This window comes from Carcharodon carcharias, chromosome 18 (assembly GCF_017639515.1).
Source record: "Carcharodon carcharias isolate sCarCar2 chromosome 18, sCarCar2.pri, whole genome shotgun sequence".
Lineage (NCBI taxonomy): Eukaryota > Metazoa > Chordata > Chondrichthyes > Lamniformes > Lamnidae > Carcharodon > Carcharodon carcharias.
Genome location: NC_054484.1, coordinates 93,031,160 through 93,054,743, shown reverse-complemented (window position 1 = coordinate 93,054,743; position 23,584 = coordinate 93,031,160). Strand labels below are relative to the sequence as shown.

The following is a 23,584-nucleotide window of genomic DNA, read 5'->3' as shown; positions in this document are numbered from 1 at the left end:
ATCTCAATAGGAGTGACGTATAAAGAAAGCGCCGGCACATGGTTGAACGGATAGCGCGACGTTATCTTTGAACAGCGAGGTTGGTCGGTTGATTGGGATGAACGAGTACGGATGTTATCCGCCGCCAGTTTTCAACCCTCCGGTTCGGCTGTTGCGGCCGCCGGTTTTTTGTCCGCCGCCTGTGGCGTGGCAGCAGCCCTTCTGGAACGGAGGGGCGGCGTCCTGGTGCCGGCCGCCCTGGGGAATGGGGGCCGGGCAGCCCCACTCTTCCTGGTTAAAGGCCTGTCACAGCAGCAGCCAGTTTCAGGGTAAGAAAGGACGTTTGATCAGTGGGAAGAGAGTTACAGAAAGAGATGCACGGGAAACCTGTGCTGGCCCGGGGTGGTCAGCCGTCCCGTATTATAAAGGATCATCCCTTCTTTTGACTGTTTGTCCCGCATCCCTTAAGGGAGGCCTTTTGACCCATAACGCTAGGGCAACCTGCGGGAGACTGAACCTGGGAGGCTCAGTTATGTGATTTGAGCCTGACTGTAAGTCTGAGAGTTGGCCAGCAGAGAAATGATAATGTGACACCAGGTAAATTGTAAGTTTTGGTTGCTTTAAACCATTCCTGCCCCCAACTCCCTGCCGCTGTATGGCTACCAGAAACCGCCCCACTCAAATGGTCACCAGCAACCTCCCAATTCTGCGATCGAAATGTCCCTTATTTTGTTTCAGAAGGGTTGGTCACCCTGGCCTCAGCAAGTTTTCCAGGCGTTGCTCATGGCGGTTTAGAAAAGTGTGTCAGGAAGCAAGGGTGAAGCAGGTGCAATACCTTTAATCTGGAGACTTGTCAGTGCCACAGCTCTATACATAACTAGGTAACTAAGGACCAGTCAGGTCAGCATTGTTGGTGGAGGTACTAGATTTAAAATGAACACTCATTCAGAAAATCATGGGTTAACTGAAGGCAACCAAGGTGGATTTGTAAAATTTAGAAGAGCTATTTGAGAATGACCCATTAATGAAGGAAAAGTGGCTGTTACGCATATGAATTTTTAAAAGGATTTTGATAAGGTGCCACATGAGAGACTTGTGGATGAAATGCCAATCATGGTATTAAAGGGAATGTGACATTGAATATGAAGTTGGCTAAAGGACAGAAAAGAGTAATTGTTAATGATTTTCTTTTGAACCAGAAGGATGTCAACAGTGATGTCATCCAGACTCATTGTTGTGACTATTGCTCGTTTGGATAAATGATCTGGATTTAGGGATACGGTAGCAAAGTGGTCAAGTTACTGAGCTAGTAATCTCGAGGCCTGGACGAGTGATCCAGTGATATGATTGCAAATCCCCACACAGCAGCTAGGGAACTTAAATTCAGTTAAATAAATCTGGAATTAAAAGCTAGTTTCAGTAATAGTGACCATGAAACTACTGGAATGTTGCAAAAATTCACCTGGTTCAGATGTTCTTTAAGGAAGGAAATCTGCCAGCCTTGCTCAGTCTGGCCTGTATGTGACTCCAGAATTGTAGCAATGTGGTTGACTCTAAGTTGCCCTCTAAAATGACCTAACAATCCATTTAGTTGTATTCAGGAAGGTTCACTGCCACCTTCTTGAGGCCACTTAGGAATGGGCAGTAAATACTGGATTTTCCAGTGATGCCCACATCTTGTCAATGAATTTGAAAAAAAAACTTAAGTAAAAGGCTGACAGCTCACAAATCACTCCCATCAAAAAATCCTTGCACCCATTTGAAATCCCTTAGCCCCTACTGGAACATGCTCCACAGCCCTACAAACTGATGACAGCTTCAGTTCCCGATGATGCATTTCCTGATTGACTGCAAATATCACTGACCGCAACCTGGTATCTGACCTGAATGGTGAAGTCCCAGGTTTCAACCATCCACGGAAAATCTGGACAGCCCTCAGCTGCTTGAAGATGGGCCAGAGAGGATGTGGCCACTTGCTCCACAAGTGGAACACAAGGAACAAAACAAATTGTGACTGCGGCCATCCAAGTCAGACCATCACTCGCATACCAAACTTCTGCCCCGAGGTTCATTCTTGGTGGCATTACAACAATTCACAGTGCACCAACTGAAGCTGTTGAATGGGCTCTTAAGCTCAACATTGAACTATACCTCCAGCCAAATGAATAAAAATGTATAAGGAACACAATATAAAAACTTAAGGCAAATTTGGAAGCATGGTTTACTGAAGAGATCTGAAAGAAGGAAAACAAGTTAGTATATTGGAGAGTACACAGACCAGAGGCTAAAATTTTAAAGGAAGCAAAGGAGCAGAGAATCTTGGAAGATCAGATACACAGTGGGAGGATAAATTTATAAAACTCTTCCTTTTAAAAGCACAGTTGGATCATATTTTTATAAATGAGAATACTGAGTATAAAAGCAATGGAGTTATGCTAAACCTATGCGCATCTTTAGCTCGGCTGCAATTGGAAATTATGTCCATTAAGTTGAAGAAATGTATTTGTCTAGATTTAGCATTCTTTACCTTTGTAAACAATTATTTTTGCACAGGTCAATAAGGTGGCAAATCCAAATGTCATTATGATAACTTCAAAAACTATTCTATTACTGAGGAAGGCTTTGAGAATAAATAACAGGTAGCCTGTCCAATCTGTGTATGTGTCAATAAATTTCAGTGACAAACCAGAAATATGTTCTGTTAAAGCATCCAGTATCCTGCAAGGTCTACTAGACATGAAAGCTTCAGGTGAATCAGTGGACTCTAAGTGGTTGAATTACCTCACCAACCAGGCACTTAGGAAAGTGCAGATGGGTCAGCATTCGAAGACAGTTTCCCTCATGGACCTGAGTCAGGTCAAGATCAGACTTACCAGGAGTTCATCCTGTGTAAGTGCCACACAAGTGAAGTACTTAAGCAGCTGATTACATCTAGACTTGAGTCACTCGATCTGCAAGATGGAGTTTGGTGATTATAAGTTGTAAATACCTCTCTTTTTTAGACTGGGATATATACAGACTTTGCTTTTCCCATAGCAAGAGCACAGCAGCAACAGATGAATGGGCTACCTATCCAAAATAACACTAGAAGCAAGTCTTTTGAATAATATTAAAACTGCCTTAAGAGGACTGTCTATCCATTGTGACTCCGACTTTTCGTAGAAGGCTTCGACTGGACTGATATATACTGTGCTCAACAGTCACCTCCCCATAAACCAGAGCTTTTAAATGTGGACAAGCAATTACAGCCTCGCTGCTTAGGGATCCTCCGGATCCTGGACTGAGGAAATGTTTATTTAATGCTGGTTAACTTTTGTAATTCATTAGTTGCTGGATTATTAGAAACACTTCACAATTAAAGCTAGTATTTCTGATATTAAAAAGGAAGAGGGGCGTTTTAATTGGTTGTTTCTAAATATTAACAACCTTTGGGTCAGATTGCTTCTTCCATTTATTGGTTAGGCAGTTATTTGTTGTTCACAATGTATATCAATTGTATGTAGTACTTTGATTCTATATTTGATAGTGTAGATGTTTTGCCTAGAGTGTGCACTTCCTGTAGCATCACATTTGCTTCCTGTAATATTTTCCCCATCATATTTTGATGGTAGTGCCTTTATTACATAATCATCCTTTAGTGCACTCCAAACAATGCCACAGAAGCTCTACTGGCCATAAAGTATTTATCTTGCATAAAGAGCATACTTCTTGCATGTATGCTCTTTCTGTCACTTTCCCTGTTTCTCTCTTCTGATTCACTGAGTATTGCCACAGATCTGCACCCATCTCTTTTCAATGTTGCTTTGAAAATAAAAATCTTCGTGATGTAGCGGATGTGGTAAATGTGATTGGTGAAGTGTGAATGCTATGAAAGGGAAGTAAACACAAACTGTATGTGCAGAACACTGTTAAACTGTGGCAACAAAGTAGGAGCGTTTTTTTATTCATTCGTGGGATGTGGGCATTTTTGGCTCAGCCAGCATTTGTTGCACATCCCTAATTGCCCTTGAGGAGGTGCTAGTGAGTTGCCTTCTTTGACTGCTGCAGTCTGTGTGGTGTAGGTACACCCACAGTGCTATTAAGGAGGGAGTTCCAGGATATTGACCCAGCGACAGTGAAGGAACGACGATATATTTCCAAATCAGGATGGTGAGTGATTTGGAGGGGAACTTCCAGTTGGTGGTGTCCCCATCTATTTGCTGCCCTTGTCCTTCTGGATGGTAGTGGCTGTGGGTTTGGAAGGTGCTGTCTGAAGAAACTCCAAGCATTAGTCACTTGGTTTTAATATGTAATGGTTTTTGTCATGTCACAAGTGTGGAAGTTATAAAACACATCCTCATTGTTTCAAACAACCTAAATGTTAGGAGAATCTGTACATGGAAATCATTTGGCTTGTCCCAAAAAAATCTAATTCATAATATTTCAGGATCTTCTCAGACAATGGTCCCGGGTATAATTTTTGACCATTGTAACCAGTGTAAATATTCCAGAGAGAGGAATAATTGACACCTCTAGCTTGTATGTGCAGAAATGAAAGAACATTAAGTAAACCACTTTGTCAAGTCATACAACCACTCCTCTTTTGTGTGCGAAGATATCTATTTAAAAATTCAGAGTAGATTTGATTGAATCTCCAACAATAAGTTGGTGTCTTCTACTCTGGGTGCAGTTGATCCTATTTACCAATCTCCTTTATTGAATAATCAGTTATCATGGTTGGTTGTTGACTTGAGTTTTGGATTTATTAATACTGTTTAATGTCTATATAGGGGCCTAACTAGTTTTTTTTCCCCACTCTTCCACCCGCCCCCCCATTTGTAAATAAAACCAGGTAACCGTGACCAGAAGTGGCCAAACCAGCAAGCTTCAAACCAGTGGTCTCCCAACACCAACCAACATGATTCCAGAAAACACAAGGTAATCTTGATATCCCACGTACCAACTCTGCTATTCCCTGCAGCATATTTGGGCAGGCCACTTGCTTTTAATTATGTGATACCCTCCTCCTTGGGGCGTTTTGACTTGCCCTGCAACCCACCCAATTGGCTAAAACAATACAGGATACTAAGTAAGGAAGAACTTGCATTTACATGGCGCTTTTCACATCCTCAAGATGTTTCAAAATGCTCCATAGTTTGAAGTACAGTCCTGTTTCTATGTCGGCTTATGTGACAGCCACTTTGGGCACAACAAGGCCCCAAAAACACAAAAGAGCAGCTAAAATGTTTTTGACCTTGTTAGTAGAAAGAGTTATGCTGACCAGGAAAACTTGTCTGTTCCTCTTTGAATAATGCCACAGGATCTTGTACATGTGTCTGAACAGGGAGATGGATCTCAGTTTGATATCTGCAGGATGACATCTGCGACAGTGCAGTAGTCTCAGTCCTTCACTGAAATGTTGATTCTTTGCTTAAGTGGGGCTTTAATGTCCAGTTGTTTGATTCTGAGATATACGACTGCTACTTATTGACATCACTCCCCGTGAGTTGTTTTCAGTATCACAGGGAGGTTTGTTATGCCTCCTGGTGGTCAGCTCAGTAGCAAAATTGGCAGCAGCCTAAAAGTAAAAGAGAGCGGGAGTCTAAATTTTGAGGTAGTCGTCTTTCCCTCATGGCCATGTTATGCACAATACACAAAATAATTTTGCTCATATTTATTGCAGTGTTCAAGATTCAGGAATTTTATTTTGCATTGACTGTTTAATTTTCCAGTAATTAATAATAGTTTTCATCATCCAATTGAGGGAGAATTAAAGTGAACCATGAAGTTGAGCCCAGAAGCTCTATGCAGTGGCTTGTTGTCACCACGGTGTATTATGGGGTGAGACACTGAACCTATTTATTTTTCGGATTTGATTTCCAGTGCCAGAAAAGGAAAAAGGAGCCGGTGTACACCCACCACTGTGATACATGTGAACGAGGGTTCAAAAACCTGGAGAAATACAATGAGCATTTGTCACAGCACATCCAGGTAAGAGTGTATCAGATTGGGCCAAATGTCTACAGGCACCTGTAGTGCACTGCACTATGGGGCATGGGGGTGTTGTCCAAATAACCTCGTAAGACAAGCTGCACCCACGTGAACCAGAAATATAAAAGCATGCAAGTTTTTAGTTTCCCCTGATTATGTTCTGGGTGCAGTGTGGTGGACTAGGCACTGGTCTTTTACCTTGGGGGGTCTGAGTGCACGTCCAGCCTAGGTTGATGGGATGAAACTATCTTCTGCCTGCTGGCTGTAAGCATTTCACGGACACAGGCTGATCGCATAAAATTGGCAATTGGTGCAAATTGAGGACATTGTCTTTCAGACACGCTTCAATATTGGTGTGGAAATTAAAGGGATGATATGCTACACTGGTGGAGATAGAGCTTTTCTGAAGTTGGGGTTGAACTGCAATTTTGACCCTTAGTGTCGAATGCTTCACTTTGTATCTGGCTGTTGCATGCTTTGCTTTGGGAGTGCTCGACTCTGGCGTTGAATGCCTGAAATGAGAAAACTTCACTTGGTTAACATAAATCATAGACATGTCCATCCCCCCCAATTTGTGGAGGGCTGGAAGATTATTAATACTGAACTGTGCAGTCTTGAAACTGTCAGCACATTGCAAAGTAAGTGACAGAATAATTGCAAAAATTGCTTTCTTGCACTGCAACAAATTTTTCGGTACTTATTCCTGACGTGCCACGCCAGTCGTATCTGCCCAGGCAAGCCCATGATAATTACCTTGTGCTGTATTCTCAGTTTCACTATTTGATCAAGAGACCTCCACAGGATTCCCGCAAAGTCCAAACTTAGTTTTCTCGAACCATCCAGGATAAGGCAGCCTGCTTGATCAGCATCCCATCCACTGCCTTAAACATGCATTTCCTCCACCAGCAGTGTACATTGGCTGCAGTGTGTACAGCCTACAAGATGCACTGCAGCAATTCACGAAGACTCATTCGAAGTACCCAAACCCACCACATCCAAGCCTAGAAGAACAAGGGCATCAGGTGCATGAATACGTCGCCATCTGCAAGCACTCCTCTGAGTCTCACACCCTGACTTGAATATATATTGCCATTACTTCATTGTCACTGGGTCAAAATCCTTGAACTTCCATTCTAAAAGCACTGGGAGTACCAACACTCCATGAACTGCAGCGATTCAAGAAGGTGATGCACCACCATCTACTCAAGGGCAATTAGGGCTGGGCAATAAATGCAGGTCTTGTCAATGGCACTCACATCCCATTAACAAATTTTAAAGTTGAGGCACTGCACATTTTATCTTTTAATTGTGAATGTTGTAATGAAATATAAGTGCACAAATTGAAGACTATCAGGCTATTTAGGGACAGGCAAGCCCAGCTGCTGTGTATGAGACTTTGTCTAGAAATAATTCTACAGGTTGTTTATTTGTGTTAACATGCAGGCTTTATTTCACACCGTGAGGTCTCCAAAATCTGGTCCATTCACTTTTCTAATGGCCAGCTGCGCAGTAAAATATTTTAAATAGGATTCTTTCTGAGGTCATTAGTAGGCTCTTGTCACCAGATCATGCCACCTAAGTGCTTTTGACTTAAATTACATAGAAATCTGTAAAGATTAAAGAGAGCCAGAGAGGTGTGGGGAGGGAATTCCAGAGTTTCAAGCCTAGACAGATGAAAGCACAGTCACCAATGGTGGGGCCATTAAAGTCGGGGTTGCTCAAGAGGCCAGAATTAGAGGAGTCTTGATATCTTGGAAGGTTGTTGGCCAGGAGGAGATTACAGAGATAGGGACGGATGAGGCCATGGACCGATTTGAAAACAAGGAAGAGAATTTTAAAATCAAGATATTGCTTGATCAGGAGCTAATGTAAGTCAATGAGCACAGGGTGTTTGATGAATGAGATTTGGTGCGATTAAGGTCATGGACAGCAAGGACTTGGATGACCTCAAGTTTATAAAGGATAGAATGTGGGAGACCAGCCAGGAATAGTCAAGTTGAGAGGTAACAAAGGCATGAGTGAGGTTTTCAGCAGCAGTTGAACTGAGATGGGGCAAAGCTACAAAGATAAAAGTAGTCTGCAACAATGTCTGCTTTCCGTCACAGCACCATGGACACGACAGGGAAATTAACCCTGTCTACAGCTTTGTATGTAATTTAAGTCAAAAGCATTTAGGTGACATGATCCGGTGACAAGAGGCTACTAATGACCTCAGAAGGGATCTCATTTAAAATATTTTACTGTGCAGATGGCCATTAGAAAAGTGAATAGACCAGATTTTGAAGACATCACTGTGACAAATAAACAACCTGTAGGAGTACTTCTGGACAAAGTCTTATACATAGCTACTAGGCTTGCCTGTCCCCAAATAGCCTGATTGTCTTTAACTTGTGCACTTACATTTTGTTATGACATTCCTCTTTGGCTAAGCTTTTGGTCATTTTCTCTAATATCTGTTTATGGGCCTCCCTGTCAAATTTTGTTTTATAATTTCACTATGAAACGCCTTGGGATGTTTTATTATGTTAAAGGCACAATATAAACATTTGTAGCTGTTGACTTGGGCAGCAGTTCAACTTGTTTCTTATCTACTCGATGTGTGGGGCCTACATATACTTCAATACTTCAATTAAAGCAACATGCAGGCTGCATAAGCGCATGTGCCAGTTCCAGATTTTCTCACTGGGAATGGACTGTTTTGTGCTGAATTTTGCCCATGTTAAAGGAGCAGTAAGAGGATAGGTTGACAGATGTGAAAGAGGAATTTTCTCTTTTGGGTTTATGAGTGCTGAGTTTTTCCAGTGTTGATGTTTTCTTTTTCTCCAAGAGTTTTGGCAGTAAGATATTCTTGTGTTGCAGTTAAAATTTTGCAAATGGGAATTCCAATGGAACATAGGAAACATTGGAGCAGGAATAGGCCATTTGGCCCCTCAAGCCTATGATCTCATTGTGGTCTCAGCTCCACTTGCCTGCCTGCCCCACCCGCCCCCCCGCCCACAACCCTTGATTTCCTTCTCTATCAAAAATCTGTCTGACTCTGCCATGAATAAATTCAATGACCCAGCATCCACTACTTTCTGGGGAAGAGAATTATACACACCGACAACCCTTCGGAAGAAAAAGTTTCTCCTCGTCTGTTTTAAAAGGGAGACCTCTTAGTTTTAAACAATGCCCCGATTTCTGTAAACTATATGCTTTTAGTTACAGTACAAGCGCAAGCTCAAAGGTCATGCCTGCCCACCAGCTCCCTGTCCAGCAAAATATAGTCTGCAGCTTGGCCCTGTAATGCAGTATACATTGCTTGAAAAATTGTTTGTGCTTTAAACAAGCCTGCCAAGTGCAATGGTTAAATATCTGTATGTTAACTGGAAATATTCCGATTATTGTGTGTGTGTATATATCGCAGAATCTCAGAATTCTAACAGCACAGAAGGAAGGCCGTTCAGCCCATCATGTCTGTACTGGCTCTCCAAATGAGCAATATGACCTAGTTTTTAAAAAAAAAATTCATTCAAGGGATGTAGGCTTTCCTGGCTGGGCCAGCATTTATTGTCCATCCCTCGTTGCCCTTGAGAAGATGGTGATGAGCTGCCTTCTTGAACCACTGCAGTCCATGTGATGTAGGTACAACTACAGTGCTGTTAGGAAGGGAGTTCCAGGATTTTGACCCAGTGACAGTGAAGGAACAGGGATATATTTCCAAGCCATGATGGTGAGTGACTTGAAGGGGAACTTCCAGGTGGTGGTGTTCCCATCTATCTGCTACCTTTGTCCTTCGAGATGGTAGTGTTTGTGGGTTTGGAAGGTGCTGTCGATGGAGTCTTGATGAATTCCTGCAGTGCATCTTGTAGATAGTATACACTGCTGCTACTGTGCGTCGGTGGTGGAGAGGAGTGAATGTTTGTGGATGTGGCGCCAAACAAACGGGCTGCTTTGTCCTGGATGGTGTCGAGCTTCTTGAGTGTTGTGGGAGCTGCACTCACCCAGGCAAGCGGAGAGTATTCTATCACGCTCCTGACTTGTACCTTGTAGATGGTGGACACAGTATTTATATGGCTAGTCCATTTCAGTTTCTGGTCAATGGTAACCCCCAGGATGTTGATAGTGGGGAATTCAGTGATGGTGATGCCATTGAACATCAAGGGGCGATGGTTGGATTCTCTCTTGTTGGAGATGGTCATTGCCCGACACTTACGTGGCGTGAATGTTACTTGTTACTTGCCGCTTGTCAGCCCAAGCCTGGATATTGTCCAGGTCTTTCTGCCTTTGGACGTGGACTGCTTCAGTATCTGAGGAGTCGCAAATGGTGCTGAACATTGTGCAATAATCAGCAAACGTCCCCATTTCTGACCTTATGATGGAAGGAAGGTCATTAATGAAGTAGCTGAAGGTGGTTGGACCTGAGGAACTCCTGCAATAATGTCCTGGAGCTGAGATGACTGACCTCCAACAACCACACCCATCTTCCTTTGTGCTAGGTATGACTCCCAACCAGTGAAGCGTTTTCCCCTGAATCCCATTAATTCCAGTTTTGCTCGGGCTCCTTGATGCCACACTCAGTCAAATGTCAAGGGCAGTCACTCTCACCTCACCTCGGGATTTCAGCTATTTTGTCCGTGTTTGATCCAAGGCTGTAATGAGGTCAGGAGTTGAGTGGCCCAACAGAACCCAAACTGAGTGTCAGTGAGCAGGTTATTACTAAGCAAGTGTCTCTTGATAGCACTGTTGACGACCCCTTCCATTACTGATGATTGAGAGTAGACTGATGGGGCGGTAATTGGCCGGGTTGGATTTGTCCTGCTTTTAATGTACAGGACATATCTGGGCAATTTTCCACACAGCCGGATAGATGCCAGTGTTGCAGCTGTACTGGAATAGCTTGGCTAGGGGCGTGGAAAGTTCTGGAGCACAAGTCTTCAGCACTATTGCCAGAATATTATCAGGGCCCATAGCCTTTGCAGTACCCAATGCCTTTGGCCGTTTCTTAATATCACGTCGAGTGAATCAAATTGGCTGGAGACTGACATGTGATGCTGGGGACTTCCGGACAAGGTCGTGATGGATCATCCACTCAGCACTTCTGGCTGAAGATTGTAGCAAATGCTTCAGATGTTTGCTTGGATAGAAACAATGTGCAGGGGTACTTTTATACTTTATACTTTTATACTGATGTGCTGGATCATCAAAGATGGGGGTATAGTTGTGGAGCCTCCTTCTCCAGTGAGTTGTTTAATTGTCCACCACTATTCATAACTGGATGTGGTGGGACTGCAGAGCTTAGATCTGATCCATTGGCTGTGGGATCGCTTAGCCCTGTCTATGACTTGCTGCTTATGCTGTTTGGTTTGCCTTTTCCCTGTACCCCTGCACATTGTTTCTATCCAAGCAAACATCTGATGCCCTCTTGAACTCCTCAATTGAGCCTGCCTCCCACACTTCCAGGCAGCGCATTCCAGACCCAAACCATTTGTTGTGTGAAAAAGTTTTTTCTCACATAACATTTGCTTCTTTGCAAATCATTTTAAATCTGTTCCCTCTCATTCTTGATCCTTTTACGAGCTGGATCAGCTTCTCCCTATCTACTCTGTCCAGTCCCTCATGATTTTGAATATCTCCATCAAATCTCTTTTTAGCTCTTCTCTCCAAGGAGAAGTCCCAACCTCTCCAATCTATTCTCATGGCTGAAGTTTCTCACCCGAGACCATTTTTGTAAGTCTCTTCTGCACTCTCTCCAATGTGTTCACATCCTTCCTGTAGTGTGACGCCCAGAACTGTACACAATACTCCAGCTGAGGTTTAATGAGTATCTTATACAAATTCAGCATAACCTCCCTGCTCTTGTACTCTATGCCCCTATTTATAAAGCCCAGGATACTAAATGCTTTATTAACTGCTCTCTCCACCTATCCTGCCACTTTCAATGATCTATGCACATATACACCCAAGTCTTTCTGCTCCTGCACTCCCTTCAAAATTTCACTCCTTATATTGTCTGCCCATGTTCTTCCTAAAAAAGGCATCACCTCACAATTCTCTGCATTGAACTTCATCTACCGCCTGTCTGCCCCACTCTGCCAACTTGTCTATATCCTCTTGAAGTTCCACATCATCCTCCTCTCAGTTCACAACACTCCCAAGCTTCATATCATCCGCAAACTTTGAAATTGTCCCCTGCACACCAAGATCTAGATCATTAATATATATCAAGAAAAGCAAGAATCCCAATACTGACCCCTGGGGAACTCCATCACAAACCTTCCTCCAGCCCGAAAAATATCCATTGGCCATTACTCCCTGTTTCCTATTTTCCATCCAACTTTGTATCCATGTTGCTACTGTCCCTTTTATTCCATGAGTAACAACTTTTTTCACAAGTCTGTTGTGTGGCACTGTGTCAAATGCATTTTGAAAGTCCATGTACACCACATCAACAGCATTATCCTCATCGACTTTTTCTGTTACTTCTTCAAAAAACTCCATGTTAGTTAAACATGATTTCCCCTTTAGAAATCCATGCTTATCCGTCCTTATCAACCTATATTTTTCCATGTGACGACTAATTCTATCCCAAATAATTGTTTCTAGAACCTTGCCCACCACTGAAGTTAAACTAACTGGTCTGTAATTGCTGGGCTTATCCTTGCAACCTTTTTGCAATGTTTGCAATTTTCCAGCCCCCTGGCTCCTGTAATATACCTGTACGTTAAATGGAAATATTGCAGTTAGTGTCTGAGAATAATAAGTTATATCTGCTGCTTGTCAGCTGTAACCTGGAGGTCATCCAAATGCTCCTGTAGGGTGGATGGCTATTGGAATGTGTTTAAATAGGGAACATTGTAATAGTACATAATGAGTATCAAATTTGTTCATACGCAAGTTTTGAAAGTGAGAGCTGCTTGTTGAAAAGAAATTATACATTTCGTTCCCCTCCTGTTCCCAATTTCTGAGTCTGAATGAGCAGGTACGCTGTTGCTGTGTTGTTCTGTGCAGAGCTGCCTGTAGGGATGCTAAGGTCTGTATGCCATTTGCCGTCCTAATTGCTTGCTGCATCTGCATGTTCGCTTTCAGTGCGTTATGAACAAGGACACCGAGGTCCCTTTGGACATCAACACTTCCCAGACTCTCACCATTTAAGAAATACTCTGTATTTTTGTTTTTCCTACCAAAGTGGATGACTTTACATTTTTCACATTATATTCCATCTGCCATTCTTGCCCACTCACATAGCCTGCCTCAATCCCCTGGAAGCCTCTTTTCATCATCCTTGCAACTCGCATTCCCACCTAGTTTTGCGCCATTGGCAAATTTGGAAATATTACATTTGGTCCTCACATCCAGATCGTTAATATAAATTGGGAATGTTTTAATTTACAGGATATAAGCTTTTTTAGATCTAGCAAGATTGCTTCTCTCTCTTGAACTCTTTATTCAAGAGTTCTGGTACAATATTGCTGCCTCTGCTGCACTTAGATATTGAAATTCAAATGTCAGCTGAATTAAAATTGATGTATTTGTGACAATTATTCACTCATAATCTTGGCTGAATCTGACTGTATTGTGAAAACACAAATGGTAGCATTTAGACTGACTCATTCCTGTTAATCTTCAATGAATAATATTAAAAAGTAACTGAGGACGTAATTCAGCACATTGTATCTTGCTAGCTCTTGAACTGGAGCTCTCTACCTTAATTCCCTTTCCCTGTATCCTTTTATGTTCTCCTTTTTCAAATATTTATTTGTTTTTAATTATGTTAATGTCGCTGCCTCAACAACCATTTGTGGTAATCACTCCGTTTTCTAGTAACTTGCTGATTTTTTTTTTAACTTCTCCCTTCAGTTAATGTGCAGCCAGAATTTTTCTGTATCTGTGAGATGGATTCTCCCACTATGAGCTGGCCAATGATAGGTTCACGTTGGTTTGCATCGGGAACACGCACATCTTGAACGAGAGTGTTTTTCCCTTTATTTCTATGGGCTGAAGGTTTCCGCTGTTTGCTAGTTAATAGCAAGATTGAACATGTGCATGTAAAAATCAGGCTGTATACAGCATTCAGAGGAAATTCTCGTCCAGCTGATGTTCAGTGAAATCTCTCTCCACAGGAGCAAGTGGGAAGCTTTAACAACTCACGGTGTTGTTTCAGGGCTACTTCAACAATAGTAAATATGCAATAAAGGGAAAAATACTAGTTTTATTCATTGAAAAGGAGAGTGAACCCATCTTGTGGGTTTAGAATCGAGGTCACACAGGGCACGACTCTTAATGGATAGGAATAGCATTGGATGAGGTAGTACATTAACTCAGATCATTCTGTCTGTTTCTGCCAGTGCAATGCGAAGGACTGCAGTTTCAGTGCCCATGAGAAGCTGGTTCAGATTCACTGGAGAAATGTAAGTGTTATAATTAATCTATTGTACTTAAATCTGTTGAATTATGTGTTTCTTGAAGGATTTAAACAATGTAAGTGGTTTACTGCAGTATTCCTCAAAGTGTGATCTGTGGACCACTGGTGGCCCGCGGGCTAGTCCAACATGTGAGTCACTGACATGCAATGCCACAACCGAGGCCATACAAGAGAACAGGCTAGGACCCTCATCCCCACCGCTCGCGTGACATTACACAACCTAGACCAGCTCCCGTGTGTTTGGCCTGAGTCGTCCCAAGTATGAACAATAACAATGCAGTTTTATAAGCAAGGTTTATGTTACTGTTGCGACATATAACTGAGAGATCAGATTTTTAACGCTGGGGCTGTAACCAAAGAGGAGGAACTAGCTGAACATGGAGCCCGACATGAGACTGAAGCTCTGAAGAAGAGTGCTATGGACTTGAACTGTTAACTCTGTTTCTCACTCCACAGATGCTGCCAGACCTGCTGAGCTTTTCCAGTGTTTTCTGTTTTTATTTCAGATTTCCAGCATCCGCAATATTTTGCTCTTATGAGACTGAAGCTCTCCAGCTTGAAACCAGACATCAGCTCATTGATGTCTCATCAAAAGCAGCTCCATTCTTCCATTAATTCTGATTTTTCTTGCAGTGCCAAGTGAAAGCAGGTGAGGTGTAATCGATTGGTGCTCCATGGTGTCTTTTGCCCTGCTTAAGTGGCCCACAGGTGAAATCGTTTGAGAACCACAGCTTTATTGTGCTAACGTTTGGAGTTTTTTAACCTGTTATGTTGTTTTGAATGAGTAAATTGGATAGTTGTGACAAAATATAGTCTAATCTTTGTTTTTTCCTTTGTTTTTTTCCCATACAGGCACACGGGCCAGGAGCAAAACGAATTAAGCTAGACACACCAGACGAAATTACCAAGTGGCGTGAGGAGCGAAAGAGGTGAGCTCTTGTTCGCATGACTTTGTGCTTTTGAAAACATCAGAATTAAAGTGCACTTCTGCCAGTTCAGTAAGCAAGCTTTTCTTCATAAATATCATTTCTGAAGGGAACAGAATTTCTGAAGGCTTCGATTTTCTGACCTGACAAAAGTGTTTATGTTTAAGAGTTTGAAAAATCTGCTGACAGTGAGAGGTTGGGAAGACTGCATGAAGTGAAGCGTTCCACAGTTTTGAAAAGTTCCACTGTCACTGAAAACAATGTGTTTGAGTAGGAGAATTCAGTTTAAGACACTGGGACGTAGGCAGGAGGAGGAATGTGCCAGACAGGGTATTTGTGACTCAAAGGGAACAAGAGAGTAGAGTTTGGCGGAGCAGTGACTAGGTGACGACACAAGCTCTTTACCCACCCATATCCCTACACCCTGCCCCCAGTGGGTGTCCCAGGGTCAGGCTTATTTGAATTTTTGATGTGATCTCTGGATTCTTTTCCAGGTCCTGCTAGGCGGCCTGCCTTGGCCAAAGAATGGAGGGAAAAACCACAGCCTCTTGTGGTGCAGGATAATGTGACAGTCAGACCTTTTGTTAGACCCTGACTGTTTACAAATTTCAATTAGCAAGAGAAAGAAAGAAAGCCCTTCTCTTCATGTAATGATCGTATCTTCAGCTCATTACTTTATTCTTACACTGCAGTGCCCAGTTTATAATTATTTAGGTTCTGTAACAGCTGATATTTTTATAGCACCATATCATGTTCTCGAGACATTCCAATGTGCTCCACACACACAATAAGATGGTTTTGAAGTCAAGTCACTATTGCTTCGTAGCCAACTTGTGCATGCCAAAATCCTACAAACAGTAAATAAATAACTGGTTAATCTGTTTTGGTGATGTTGAAGAAAGAATGTTGGCCAGGCTACCTGGAGAACTCCCTTCTCTTCTTTGAATAGCCCCGTGGAACCATTTCCTCCAAAAGGTAGCATCCCATACCATACAGCGCTCTCTCAGGACTGTCCTGAAGTGTCGACAAAGCTTCACATAGTTAGAGGGAGGCTTGAAACCTGAGCTCCAAGAGTGCTACTAACTGAGTTTATTATTTTCGCAACAAAAACAAAAATTGCTGGAAAAACTCAGCAGGTCTGACAGCATCTGTGGAGAGAAAGACAGAGTTAATGTTTCGAGTCCGTATGACTCTTCTTCAGAACTAAAGAGAAGTAAAAATGTGTTGAAATATATACTGTTTAAGGGGGGTGGGACAGGTGAAGCTGGTTAGAAGGTCAGTGATAGGTGGGGGCAAAGGAGAGATTGCAAAATATATCATAAACAGAAGGTGGAAGGGGTGTTGATGGTGGTGATACTGGCTAAAGGAGGTGCTAATGGTGACATTGAGTAGAAAGCAGACTGAGCAAACGACACATGGCCCGGGTGAGGTGGGGGGAGGGGACGGTGTGGGAAAAAAAGGTCGAAATAGGCTAAAAGGTCGGGATAAAACAACGAATGGAAATAAATTTTAAAAATAATAATAAAAATAGGTGGGGAAAAATATATATATATAAATTTAAAAATAAATATTTGAAAAAAGGAGATCAAAAAGGGGTGAGGATGGAGGAGAGAGTTCATGATCTGAAGTTGTTGAATTCCGAAAGTCTGTAAAGTACCGAATCAGTCACCCGGTCTGCGTTTGGTCTCTCCAATGTAGAGGAGACCGCATTGGGAGCAGCGAATGCAGTAGACCAAAGTGAGGGAAGTACAAGTGAAACGCTGCTTCACTTGAAAGGAGTGTTTGGGCCCTTGGATGTTGAGGAAGGGGTAAGGAAAGGGGCAGGTGTTGCACCTTCTGCGATTGCATGGGAAGGTGCCGTGGGAGGGGTTTGAGGTGATGAAGGAGTGGACCAGGGTGACCACTTTGCGGAACACCTTTGGTCTGTCTGCAAGCATGACCCAGACCTTGCCATTTCAATACACCACTCTGCTCTAATGCCCACATGCCCATCCTTGGCCTGCTGCATTGTTCCAGTGAAGCTCAGTGCAAACTGGAGGAACAGCACCTCATCTTTTGCAATCTCTCCTATCAATAAATAGAAGTTATCAGTTAATTTATTGATTTATGCCTTTGGAAGTGAGTGGTACTTGTCAAAATGTGTGAATTCTTCCATCAACGTAACTCTTCGTGATAATCCACCTTGTTGTGAAGTGTTTTGTTCTGTTACTTCCTATTGAAAAATAACGTCATGCCACAAATTGTGTGAAAACTCTGGAAGGTGAATTTTGTTAAGCGGAGAGGTGTATGTAACATTCTCCAGGAAACACTCCAGTGACCTTGTGTCAAACGTGAACCTGGTAGGGGACCAGGCAGTGCATGACTGCATACTTTTTAACCACAAAACAGAAAGCATGTTCCTTAGAGATTGGAAGAGCTAATTGGGGGAAGTAGCAGAGTTCTTTTTACAGAGAGAATAATTAGAACGTGGAATGCTTTACCCCAAGTGGCAATTGAGGCCGGAGGCCAAACTGTCTGATTAAAGGAAATTGAAGTATTTGAAAAGTAAAAATGTAAAAGATGGGCAGGGAAATGGAATTAGACTTGACAGCACCAATAGAAGAACTAGTTGCTGGGGTAGACATGATGGACCGAAAACCTCCTCCTTTGCTGTAATTTTTCTAGTACAGGCGGAATCGTTTTCCAAACTTGTCTTTTTCTGAATTGTATCAACTCCTGTTTTGTGCAATCTTATCTTCACAATACCTTGGTGTGCATTGAGTTTTACCCTGTTCTACATGTTGTGGTTCCAAAAGTTGTTGAATCATTGCCACATTTATATTGGCTAACAGAAGCCTGATTTATTCCAAAATGTGATCTCTTTATTTCTAAACCATTCAGATTATATACTGGCACCAGCATGATCCATACCCACTTCAGTGGTAAGCCTCATGTTCTGCAACCATGGAATTCTGGTTGTTTTATTCACTGCTCTTCCCCCTCCAACTCATCAGTTTTTTTTAAGTTGTGTAAAGATACACTACCACTACCTTGCCCTAAACATCACTCTTCATGTTTCAGCCTAAATCCTGCATACCAACAGGATATTTGACAATGGAGGAAATATTTCAGCGAACGATGAACCTGTTCTCACTTAATTTTTTTTGTGTGTGCGCAGTTTCTGGTCAGGTTCGTGATCGTGATTGGCAGTGGGAGCCATACCTTACCTCCTTCCCTCTTCCAACCTGGTGACTTTGAGATCAATTGTAGTGTCACCTCGTGTAGGTCAGGAATTGGATCATCAATTGATGTGATCTTTACTAATCATTATTAGTGTATAGCCCCATGAACCACTGGGGATGTCATCCCATGATAAACTATTTTCAAAAGTATATTTGGCGAGTGGCACTTTCAAGTACTAACTGAGTCCTCTGAAGTATTCTTATTATTAGATCATTAATAAAGGGAAAATTGTTGTCTATGCTGTATTGCCGTATTAGTTGAGCTTTTACTGTAGTTGGAAAGTGGGATTCCTTCATCCATGGGGCCCTTTAAAAATGTACAGTGTGTGCCTTTTCAGAAAGGTGTCCCAAAGACACGTTTAAAAAAAAAAGCTATTGATGTTTTTTAAAAAAACAATTTTGCGCTCTGGTTTGTTGCAATCTATGACCTGGTGCTGTATGCACACAACTCGTTTTCATTGCAGTGTATAATTTGTTTTTGAACACAACTTGCAAGCCTGCTTTTATTCTCATGAACCTGATTCTCAATGCCCATGAGCTGCTATGTAAATAGCTATACTTTAGCAAGTGTAAGCTAGCAGAACAGGATTGGAGTATGGAGATGTTGCAAAGAAGGAAGCTAGGTTGACACCCTGACACCACAGCCTCTCCCTCCCAAACTCGAGAGTCAGTTGAGATGAACTGAGAATATTGCATTTTTCCATGAAAGGATAAATTGGCTGGGCTGAATGGACTCTATGATTTGTACTCATCTTTGTCAAAATGCATATGGTTTGCTAGGGGCAGTTTTCCAGCAGCTGGCTGGAAAAGTTAATGAATTTAAAGGTCTACTTCAGAACCTTCATTAACTTTGATCCTGAGACAGCACAACCTGCCTTGTACATGTACAGATGCTGTAAACACTACTATTAAATTGGTGAAATATGAAAATTCTGATTTTTGAGTGTTCTCTTAGACTTGCATTTAGAAAGCACCTGTGATAAATTCAGCATTTCTTAAAGTGATTCATAACCAATTAAATGCTTCTTGAAGTGTAATTATTGTTGTGACCTATAAAAGTGGCAGCCAATTTGCACACAATTTGGTCCCACAAACAGCAATGTGAAAATGACCAGATAATCTGTTTTTAAATGTAGGCCGAGGGATAAATATCAGCCAGGACCCCCAAGGAGAACTTCCCTGGCTGCCTTCAAAGTAGTGCTGTGGGACCTTTTACATCCACGTGAGAGGGCACACGGGGCCTTGGTTTAACATTGCAACCAAAAGATACTGCTTCTGACAATGCAGCACTCCTTCAGTACTGCATTGGGAGTGTCAGCCTAGATTCTGTGCTGATCTCTGGAGTAGGACTTGAACTGACACCCACCTGACTCAGAGACTAGTGCGACTGACTTAACCACAGATACAACATCCACAATATGAGTTACATTCATTTCAGATCTCTATGACCTCAACAGATAATGTTCTTCCAAGATTTCAGCTGAAGGTTTTCCAGTTCAGGTGTCGGATCATGTAGATAGTGGCCTTTTCAAATGGAGAGAAAAAAGTGGTGCTTTATGCTAGTCTGGTGCTTTATGATAAGGACATTTCAGTAATCAAGTGGAACAGCTTTCTAACTTTCTGGCTAGCTGCACTAAATGTTTTGTTCATATCAACTGCAATGCCATGATGTGATTGTGAAGTTGTAGTGAAACAGGTTGAAAGGCTGAAATTGTATTTTTTTTTAAGTGGTTGTTGAAGGCGATCATTGTTCTATTTTCATCTTTCAGGAACTTTCCAACTTTGGAAAATATAGCAAGAAAGAAAAAAATGGCTCAAGAGAAAGAGGAACGAGGAGAGGTGCTGGGGACACAGCAGTTTGAGTAAGTGTCCGTTCTGTCTTTCTTTCCCCTTCTGAGTCCCTGGGCATAGAAAATCCCACCTGCCACACTGGAGTTCACACGAGCGCTGATGATGAGCCTTGGTGGTGAGAGTGATCAGCCTGTTGGGCCATGGGAGCCATGAACTGTCTCACTTGATGCCAATGCACTAACTTTGGAGTGATCAGAAGCATGAGTCTTGGGTGATGGGTTTTCACTCCACTTCATAACCTTGAGACAAAGTGGTGAATTCCAGCTGCCATATTCTTTGCCATTTTCCCTAAAGTGCAACTAGAATTACATTAGAAATTTGCAGTTACATTACTAGTGCACATAATACCAAGACCCATCAAGTGTTCCATTGTACTTGCATTTCAGATGCTATTGGCGGTTGTATTATATCTTATGCAGTACTGAAGCGCAACATCACATTGTCCATTGTAGGCACCCCTGCTGTTTTGGTTGAGATCAGGTACTGAGTTCCATCGGATAGATAAATGCACATTATTCGATAGAGTAAGAAGTGTGAATCGCAATATTAGACAAGCCTGTTTTAATTAAGTCATTGTATATTTCAGTATCAAGTTTAATTCATTCTTGGGATGCAGTTGTCGCTAGCAAGGCTGGAATTTGTTGCCCACCCATGGTTGCCCATGGGATGGTGGTAGTGAGCCACCGCCTTGAACTGCTGTGTCCATGAGGTGAAGTGCAATTACGGAGGGGGGGTCCAAGATTTGACTAATGACGATTAAGGAATGAAAATGTATGTCCAGTGATGGTGTGTGACTTGGAGGTGCTGGTTGCATTAGTAATTCTGTTCCAAGAGGGTCAGGGGGTTGTATTGTATTGTTTTTAATACATGCATGTATGCAGTTAAGATAGGTCACTGATCAACATATATGTGGAGTGTTACACTGAGTTATCCTTCAGGTATTTCTTGGTACCTGTATGCTAAAGAAGTATTTTCACAAGTGATGTCTAAGTGCAAATTTTTTTTGGTTTCTTGGGTGACCCTTTGAAATGTCAGGAACAGTTCCTTTATTCTTTCATGCCACAATTAGGGATTTAAGTGTGTTGAACTTACTTGGCAAGCTAGCTCTGTCCTTTACTTTGCAGCTGTAGACTCGTGTGGTTTTTTTGCTGTTGAATTATGGATTACAGGGCAGTGATAGCTCGTTTCTAGTAACCCTCTCTTGCCAGCAAAATGAAGGGAAAATGGAAAAGCCCTCACATCAGACACGGAAGAAGTTTTTGCAGAAAGTTTGAAAAGGCATATGAAGGTCACTTCGGAATACTCAATGGCATGCAGGAAGAACAAAGTGCAAGGGAGCAGGCTGATCCCACCCAGTCCAACGGGACATGCAGTAAACTACCAGAAAACCAGGCACAAAGCCAAGTTTGTGGAAAAGACGTGGATCCTCTCAGCATATTGGCACAAAATGATGCAGGTATGAGCTTGAGACTTCTGAATGTATTTATCTATCATAATTGTTAGACCCTTTCAGGATGGAATTCAAGAAAGAGAAATAATTATATTTATATAGCACCTATTACAAAACTCAAGGACACCCCAACATGGTTTAGTACTCATTAAGTATTTTTGAATTGTGGTCACTGTAAGGAGCACTCCAGCCAATTCAAGCACAGCAAACTCCCACAAATGGCAATGATAAATAACCAGATATATTGTTTTTGTGACATTGGTTGAGGGATAAATATTGGCCCCTGCTGCTCTTTAAACGGTATCATTTGAAAAAATTTGGATTGCACGTGTGTGCTCTTTCTTGCCAGCCTGATATTAGCAGCTGCATCAAGTCTGATTAGATTAATTTTGTTTCGAGTCTCATAATTAAATAATCTTTACGTAATGTGCTGTGAAGAATGTCAGTCCGTCACTTCACTGATCGCGTTTACCTCAGTGCATCAACAAAGCCATTAACTACATGGCACTCAGCTGGTTGTCACTCAATTTTATGCATACCATCATTCAGTGGGGCTTAGGTTCAAATCGCAGCCATGACTGACATTCAGCCATTAGTTCTTTGTCAGGATTTTGGACCAAACTTTAATGTCATTGTGGGAAGAAGAGAAAAGCCAGCAAGGGGACTTTTCCTTTTCTGCAATGCACAGTACGTGGCCTAGTCTGTGCTAAGTTGCTACCAGAATACAGACTCCACATTCACCAAATGTGTGAATTTTACCAGGCGCATCAAAGGCGTTTCTACAAAAAACATCAGCAACGTAGGTCCAATGTATTCTGATAGGTGAGGAAGACTTGATATGGGATTGGATCTCTCTCTTCAGGTACCATGCCCCAGTAGGGCATTGGCAACCATGGACTTCCATGTTAACCTTGCCCTAGAGGCGTGGCTCACCTTCATTGGTGGTACATTCATCCAGTTTGCGAGGCTGTTTAGAAAGATCATTCTTTGTCTACCCCATCAGACTTTCTAAATCATGATTTCTTATTACTTGCCCAAGAAATTCCAACTGTCTTGTCCTGATCTTGGTCAGTCAGCAGAGTTCTTTTGGTCCAGATTTTGCTAGCACTTCTTCATTTCTGATGTGACTTGTACAAGATTTCTTCATCATTTGCCTCAAAAACTGCAACTCTGCAGCCTCAGTTGCTTTTTGCATTGCACCACTGATCATCAAGCACTCGCTTCTGTATGTCAAAATTGGTGTGATATAGCATTCCAGGATTCTCAGCTTTGTTTTCAGGGCTAACTTTGTGTTGATCATAATCCTTTCCATTTTTTGGAATGCATCTTTGGCCATTCCAATCCTTCGTCTTATTTCTTGGTCGCACTTTCCATCGGATGTTGATGTACTTCCTAGATAACAAAATTTGTTTATGTTTGATCTTTTCATTCTTCACTGTATAAGATGCATGCAGCAGAGTAATGGATGAGCTGAAGTTTACAGACTGTGTAAGATGGCAAGCTCCTCGAGAGAGGATTGAAACAGGCTGGCATTTGGAGATGACAACTGCATCGTTCATCTACCAGCCAACAGCACGATGACAGATTGTGTGGGCATTCATCTCATTAGCTGCTTGTGGGACCTTGCAATTTGCAAATTGGCTGTTGTGTTTGCTGCCGTATTGATGTTAATCCTTTTGTTTCAGAAGTAAAATAATTTAGGCTATCCTGAAGGCATGGTCCCAGATAAAGGCAAACTCTTTCCTGTAACATTGCACCACCGTGTATCTAAATTTGTAATTCT

The 23,584-nt window shown here is 42.1% G+C and overlaps 1 protein-coding gene across 1 annotated transcript in view; it reads left to right on the top strand.

Annotated features, from left to right (window-relative positions):
* Positions 1 to 31: 31 nt before the first annotated feature.
* nufip1 (nuclear FMR1 interacting protein 1) overlaps positions 32 to 23,584 on the top strand; it is a 32,747-nt gene continuing 9,194 nt past the window's right edge. Inside the window, exons 1-7 of the mRNA XM_041210676.1 lie at positions 32 to 308; positions 4,811 to 4,896; positions 5,842 to 5,949; positions 14,277 to 14,339; positions 15,206 to 15,282; positions 20,270 to 20,362; positions 21,560 to 21,807. Of these exons, the coding sequence (XP_041066610.1) occupies positions 98 to 308; positions 4,811 to 4,896; positions 5,842 to 5,949; positions 14,277 to 14,339; positions 15,206 to 15,282; positions 20,270 to 20,362; positions 21,560 to 21,807 (886 nt within the window). The 5' untranslated portion in view covers positions 32 to 97. The remainder of the gene's footprint in view (positions 309 to 4,810; positions 4,897 to 5,841; positions 5,950 to 14,276; positions 14,340 to 15,205; positions 15,283 to 20,269; positions 20,363 to 21,559; positions 21,808 to 23,584) is intronic.